This window comes from Phoxinus phoxinus (assembly GCF_949152265.1).
Source record: "Phoxinus phoxinus genome assembly, chromosome: 2".
Taxonomy (NCBI): domain Eukaryota; kingdom Metazoa; phylum Chordata; class Actinopteri; order Cypriniformes; family Leuciscidae; genus Phoxinus; species Phoxinus phoxinus.
In genome coordinates, this window is record NC_136877.1 from 37,068,461 (window position 1) to 37,075,897 (window position 7,437).

The 7,437-nt window shown below is 35.6% G+C and overlaps 2 protein-coding genes across 2 annotated transcripts in view; one reads left to right on the forward strand and one right to left on the reverse strand.

Moving 5' to 3' along the window:
* The window catches only part of ccdc102a (coiled-coil domain containing 102A), a 159,959-nt gene that overhangs the window by 83,252 nt on the left and 69,270 nt on the right, over nucleotides 1-7,437 (reverse strand). The window lies entirely within an intron of this gene.
* LOC306987880 (adhesion G-protein coupled receptor G1-like) lies at nucleotides 29-3,195 on the forward strand (the record flags this gene model as incomplete). Its single annotated transcript, XM_079592496.1, has 6 exons — nucleotides 29-106; nucleotides 916-1,031; nucleotides 1,147-1,406; nucleotides 1,500-1,599; nucleotides 1,693-1,961; nucleotides 3,161-3,195. 6 exons carry the CDS (start codon nucleotides 29-31, stop codon nucleotides 3,193-3,195), a joined length of 858 nt encoding a protein of 285 aa, XP_079448622.1.

Sequence of the window (7,437 nt, forward strand, 5' to 3'; positions counted from 1 at the left end):
GATTATGTAGTTGGACTCTCTATGCAGAATGAGATTATCCAAAACCTCCCAGAACCTGTCAGAATCCGGTTCCATCACTCTGCTCTCCCAGTACGTCTGTTTCTTTGTACATCACCTGTTCTACAGTCACCATGTCTGTTTAAGTGCCTTACATGTGCTTATCGTGCATATGATATATTACTTGCTAATCTTGCTACTTTTCTTTACTCTTTATTGTATTGCCACTTATTTGTATTTATTGTTCTGCATATGAAATAGCATGTCACTTTATTATCCCAGTGCCCTCAACTTTGTGCTTATGTGTATATGTTGTTTACTAAATGTTTGGTCCTGTAATTTTACTGTAAGTCTGAACCTCTTCACAAGCAAATAAATAAAAATGTATGTTTCTATTGCATTCCACAGTCTAAATACTCTAAACAATGTGTTTCATGGGACACAAGAAAAGGTGAGTGTATAGATCTTCAAACTCATCGAATACTACTGATCGTTCTTCTCAAACTCGTATTCTTTCTTTTTAGACATTGAAGTAAACTGGAGATCAGAGGGTTGCGAGACAGTAATCATAAGCGCAACAGAGACAGAGTGTTGTTGTTATCACTTTGCTCACGTCACTGTTCTTATGGTGAGCAGCAATTTCATGAGCAAAGAAAAATATTAATAACATAAATATAACATTCAAATTTTCTTTTGACTAGAATGGGTGTTTTGACTCTGACTGCTGTTAATATTTCTCATTAAGACACAAAATATGTGAACTAAATGACTAGCAGCCTACTTATGTACTTCATAAATGGTATTTCCCTCTTTCTTGATAATGTGCATATCAAGTTTGGATGTCAGTGGGACAGCTTGCTTCATGGATTACACCATAGAAAAGGATGGTATGCTTTGTCTATTTCTCCATTTCTTTAGCAAGTGGAACAGAAGGCTACAGGACATCTAGAGGCTCCAACGTTCATTACCGCTGTGGGCTGTGGCCTGTCTTTAGTTTGCTGTTTGGTTCTCCTCTATTGGCTGTGTAAACGCAGGTAAGTAGGACTTCATTGGCTTACATGGAGTGCTTGCATGCTATTGTGAATCTGCCCAATTACTGTAACTATTTGTATTTCTTGTTTTGTCTCCATTGGTTTCCCTGGTCTCCAGAGGAAAGAAAGATCAGTCCTTACTGGTGCATCGTGGGCTGGTGGTGGCAACATTTTTTTTGTGCCTGTGCTTCAGCCTTACCAGTACACTAGCAAACACTGGAAATGAAACCGTTTGTAAGATAACAGGAACTCTTTTGCACTACTCGCTACTCAGCACACTCTGCTGGATGACTGTGGAAATGTTTCACACGTTCTTGTTAGTGTGCTGTGTATTCACCTCAAGTCTTCCTCCATGGGTCTTTTACTTGGCAGGCTTTGGTGAGATAGTTAAATCATTAAAAAAAATGATGTCCTAAGAGTGTCCTAATTTTTAATGAAGGTAAATAATTATATACTTTTTTCCCCGTTTAGGTATTCCAGCTGTACTAGTTTGTAGATTGCTCTCTATAGGTGATATTTATGGATTTAGGAATATTATGACAAGTGAAGATGCCACCAGTCTATATTTTATGTAAGCAGACTTAAGCTGTAACCATGCAGTATGCAAAAATATATATATATTTTAATTATTATTATTATTTGCTTTTCTTTTTTTTTTACTTAGATGCTGGATGTTGGATTCTGACAGGAGCAGAATGGCCCATTTCATCGTTAATCTTGGTTTATTGGCAGTTGTGTTGAGCTCTGGTGCAGTCATGCTTTTCTTTGCGGCTACAAAGATACGAAACCGACCTGAGTGGAGGAAGAACCGGATGTCTTTTCTCAGTATCTGGGGTCTCACTTGTCTGTTTGGCACAACATGGGGCCTCTTCAATTTGGTCCTTCTCACAGAGGCCACCCTCTGCCTTTTCTGCATTATCAATTCCTGTCAAGGTGAGGTTTTGTTTCATTAATAGCCAACATAATTGTTACCTAAAACATATGAGAAAGATCGACAACACTTTAGAATACTGTTCCTTTCATTAATGAATAACTATACAGCAACACATTTGAGTAACGCACTATTAACATTAGAAATTACTATTAAATACAAGAAACTCAAGATTAAGGAATTAGTAAGTAATAGCACTCAGTCGAATGTGGTAGTTCACTATTAGCTAATCTTTATACCTCACTGAAGACTAAGAACTACTATATACAGGTTCATGATTAATATTAATAATGCATAATAATATAAGGTAATGGTAACTCATTAGTAATTAATCAAGTGTTACTACATCCTTCTAAAGGAACTACTCATTATTTGGATCAGTATTCTAAAGTGAAGATCATGGGAACACACTAGTAATGACTATTCAAAATCTTACAAAAATCTCAAAAGCTTACAATGACTTCAGTAAATATTACAGTTTTTATCATATTTTTCTCTTTAGAATATCTGATCCAAATAATTAGTAATTCCTTTAGAAGGATGTAACACTTTTGTCATTACTAGTGAGTTACCGTTACATTTTATTATAAATTATGCATTGTTCATGTTAATTATGAACCTGTAGTAGTTCTCTGGGAGGTATGAAAAAAATAGTAGTTACTGATTAACAGTGAACTATACCACATTCGACTGAGCGCTATTACTTACTAATTTGTTAATCAGAGTTTCTTGTTAATAGTACTAGAATGTTAATAGTGCATTACTCAGATTTGTTCCTGTGTAGTTATATAATTATAACAGGATTAATGGCATTGTCACGGTTATTGTGTCAATGTGGCATAATATAATCAAATAGGAACTGTAAGGTTTTTTTTTATACAAGGTTGTTTCAGAAAACTTATTAGGTCCGTGTAAGATATTGATAATGCATGCAAATGAGTTAAGAAGCCTTTTAGAGTTATAATTCTCAATCATTGATTATAATCTATGTAATAATCAATGTTTCTGTATCTAAACAGGGTGTTTTCTCATGCTGCGATACTATACTCTTGAATGGATGAAAAAGAGATGTGAATTGAGTTTGGATGGGGGCAGTACAGGATCTGTTATGTTACAGTGCAGAGATGGTGTGTTTTATAAGTGAGTAAGCTATACTGCATCAAATGCTCTCATCCTGTTCATAATATCCAATGTTTCTCAGATGACATTGTGCTCCAGAACAGTCTAGGGATTTAAACATAAATGCTCCACGTATTATGCTGTTTTTTTTTTATCTTATTATTTGTAAGAAAGTAATAGCTTATTTTTTTTCAAGAAAATCTTGTTTCAGCAATATTTTTGTGTAAATCTGCTGTATGTAATCTTTGAGTTTGTATATTTGAGGTTACAGTAATGAAAAGATTTTTTTTAAAAATATTTGCAGTAGGCCTATTACGTGTTCACTGAGCTTTTAAAAATATATATTTTCAAACTTTTTTTAATAGATTTTTTTTTTAAATGGTATCATTTATATTTTAATTGTATAAATTGTATTTAATTGTATAATTTATATTAGAAACTATTTTGTAAATATTTTTAAAAGACAAATATGATTAATATTTGTCTTTTTAAAATATTTTCAAAATATTTTTTAATATAAATTATATTTTAATATTTTAAGAGCTTTGATTGTGTAGTATGATTAACAAAAACCTGAGTATTCCATTGGGTGTTGATATGTATTTTAGTAAGCTTTTTCTTTGTGGCACATATCGACTGGCAATTGTATTGCTTTTTTTTTGCATTAAACTACTATTCTTTTAAATGTCCAGTCAAAAAAGACATTTATTGAAACTAACTTGCAAAAACTGACATTGTTGACTGTCTCCAATTACACTCCTTGTCAGTTACACATGTTGGATATTGAGTAACAGGAAGCGACAAGTCTTTGTTTGTATATTATGAGTGAGTTATTGAATTATTCAATAACCGATTCAATAAAAAACTGTTGAATTCAGGAAGGACACTGTTTTGCTCATAGAAGCGCAAGAGCTTTGGCCTCATATGTAACTATTTCCATTGGTGGAGCAAATATAGACAAAAAAAAAAAAAAAAACCTGGCAGTACTAAAATGTAAGTTACTCAATATTGACCTCTTGTTTTTGGAATTAAAATCAATATCACATTTGCAATTTTGCTCTTGCTTTGAACAGCTGCTCTCTAGCTAAACCCAAGATCCAAAACAGTCATTTTACAGTAACAGCAGCATAATTTAAAAAATATATATGTTTACAATCATGTATAGGAAATTAATAATTTAGTTATATCAGTGAGCAGGTTTCTCAATGGAAATATCTAACCTACTGCTAACTTTGTTTTGGTACTACTACCTGATGGTTACATTTAGCAGCACAGATTAAATATAGGCTATATATATATATATATATATATATATATATTTTTTTTTATATAAATAAACAAAAATTGCTTATTGGCTGGTGATGGTGACCTCTAGTGGCTTTAGTGACACATGTAGCATGTAGCAAAATCTTGCCTATCAGGATATTACTGTATATGTCTTTCTTTGTGTGCTCAAGGGAGGTGGGCTGAAATATTTTAATTTATGGTTTATAAAAATCACATTTTGACTAATTTATCTGCTATCTTTTCAGTGGTGTTTCCTTCCTTCCTGTTAAGCAAAGTTCAAATGAACTGCTCCAGTAAACACATTAACATGGGCGGGATAGAATTAGACATTTAATAGTGGTTACGTAATCCTTAAAGCTGTAGGACATTTAACCCAACCAATATCTTCTGGGATTTCAGAAAAGAATTCCAAGTGTGGCTCTACTTCAATTCTATGTTGTCCATGTAAATTTGCTTATATTGGCTATGCAATAAAATATTATATTTATCATTTCTTTGATGCAATGCACTTGCAGTAATAAAATCAGATTAAGGCAACCCTGGCAACCTTTCAGTCTAAGCTATTAATAAACCACAGTAATTCACCACTTACAGTGCTGGCAGTCCCAGAAACGACCACAGAACCCCTTGGGACCAGATTTAAACAGCATGTCACTAGTCAATCAAATAACCATGGTGACAGTAGAATGGCCAATTCCCAGTTGCAATCACAAGGCGAGAGCAGCTGATTCTGTCTTTGAATGAATTTTAATAATGCAGGGGTGAGTGTATCCATCTGTAGACGTTGGTAAACCCATCTGTCAGGTGACAGGGTAACCAACTGATGACCATAGACTGTTGCAGGCATCATGTTATTGCTACTGCTGAGCAGACACCACAATGACATACAAAAACCTTCTGATTTACCACAGCAGGATGAGGGATTGAGAAAAGAAACAGAAAGCTAGACTAGGTTAAAAAAAGAGAGAAGTAGGAGAGAGAAATGCTTAGAAAAATATACAGCATGAGGCTATAGTGGAACTTCAGCGTGTCGTGTGTCACTGGTGTTGTTGTGTATCATTGGCAGAGAGTCAATATGGTTTTGAAAAATATACTGATATGTTTATAAACTGACACAAACCTGGTGTAGGATTAACTATTTAAAAAAATAAAATAAAGAAATGGCAAGTAATATTGAATTAAACATGACATTTTGAAGTTGCCTTATAATTTAATATTTTATTTAAAAAACTATTTTATTTAAAAAAGCTCCGAAAATATTTTTATGAGATAATTATGTGTTTGTCACGATCAGGTCCAGGTGAAGATGATTAAAAAAGTTAAAACAAGTTTCCACAAAAAAAAAGGTTCTTTGATAAAACAAACAGTAGTCCAATAGCAGGATAGGGCAGTGTACCAGATACACGAACAATACCAGACACCAACTGAATGAAAAGGAGGACAGTGATAGAACTCAAATGAGGAGCAGGTGATGACTCCTTAATCAGAAACCATAGTTACGGTTGCAACCCTTTACCCCGGATTTCCACCAACTGCGGAACGGCTGCGGATCGGCTCCGGAACGGCGGCGGAGTCAATAGGTTTCCATTAAAGTCAATGTGTGTATTTTCACTGACTGCGGATCTGCTGCGTTCCGACTCCGGCGATCCGCAGCCCTCCGGAGCAGATACGCAGAGCTTCTATTTTTGCCGGATGCCGGAGAGCTCCGCAGCACTACAGGGCAGAGTGCGCAGGACAGGAAGTCGAGCAAAAAACAGAACAAACCAAAACAAAATACACCGTGATCATGGCGGATCATATTTCCCTACACTACACCTTGAAAATGGATGGAAAACTGTTCCCGGTTTGGTGGTTCTGTTTATCGAAACTACATATCGCGCGATCACACGTGAATTAGCTAGATCTCGTGGGTCCTCGGCCGCAGCCGTTCCGCAACAAATCCGGACCTGGTGAGTATTGAAGGACAGCGGAGCACGGAGCCGACACGCAGCGGAGCCGATCCGCAGCCGGTGGAAATCCAGGGTTAGGCTTGTTTGAGATGCGCTCGCGAGAGTTTTTTTACATACGTCGCCATGACATCAGAGCAAAGCGGACCGCACTCGGACACATTTCTAACCAGCATGCATCACGCGCTGATCACCGGTGATCGGTTCTGCGCAGATTTTGCTCAGTTACAAACGAGCGGGAAAATGGAACAAAGAAAAACAGGTGACTGATAAAAACAAATAGAAAGTTCATGAGAATTAAACAAAAACAGGCAATTTGTGTCAGTGTTATATTAAATAAAATAAATAAGGCATATACTGCATGTCTGACAAGGCAAGCTATAAAAGTCATGTATATATTACCTTTTGATATATATATACATTTTTTATATACATTTCATATTGCACATATTTAACTTTAAAATATCCCACGACCCTATACAGAGGATGTGTATGGATGGATGGATTAATGGAATTTTAAAATAATAAAAGAGAGAAGAATATGCTATGTATAATGACAACTGGGTCACACCCATATTTACACACAAATACTCTACTCAACACATTCCGAACAGGAAAGTAAAATATTAAAGCATGTTCATGTTTGTATAAGCAAAACAGCACTGTACAGAACAGGAACATAGATGTTTAACGTTTCAGAGTCCACAAATAGAACAATAGGTGTAGGACTAGTGAATTGGCTAGTCTTGTCCAAACACCTCAAAGTTATTTTCATTATCTGGCTAAGAAGCATTTTATGGTGTGGGGTTGAATCTGTTTTCATTTTTGTGTCTGTGTTTGTCCATGGGTAGAACTCTTTCATGCTGGTACCCTTAATCTCTCTTTATAAACATGAATTTGGAGTTCCCCTGGCCTGTGAGATCACCATGGATTTACACAGTGGGAGACAGCGCTACTTCACGACGGCTGAAAACAAAAGAGCGGAACCACTGCCTTTGTTGGTTTGCCATCACACTATATACCATCTGCACTAGCTGCCATCTGTTTCGTGATGCTTTAGATTAGGCCAAAATAGAGGTAAACTAGAGAATGGCATGATGTACCAAAGATGTCTGAGTGTGCATGA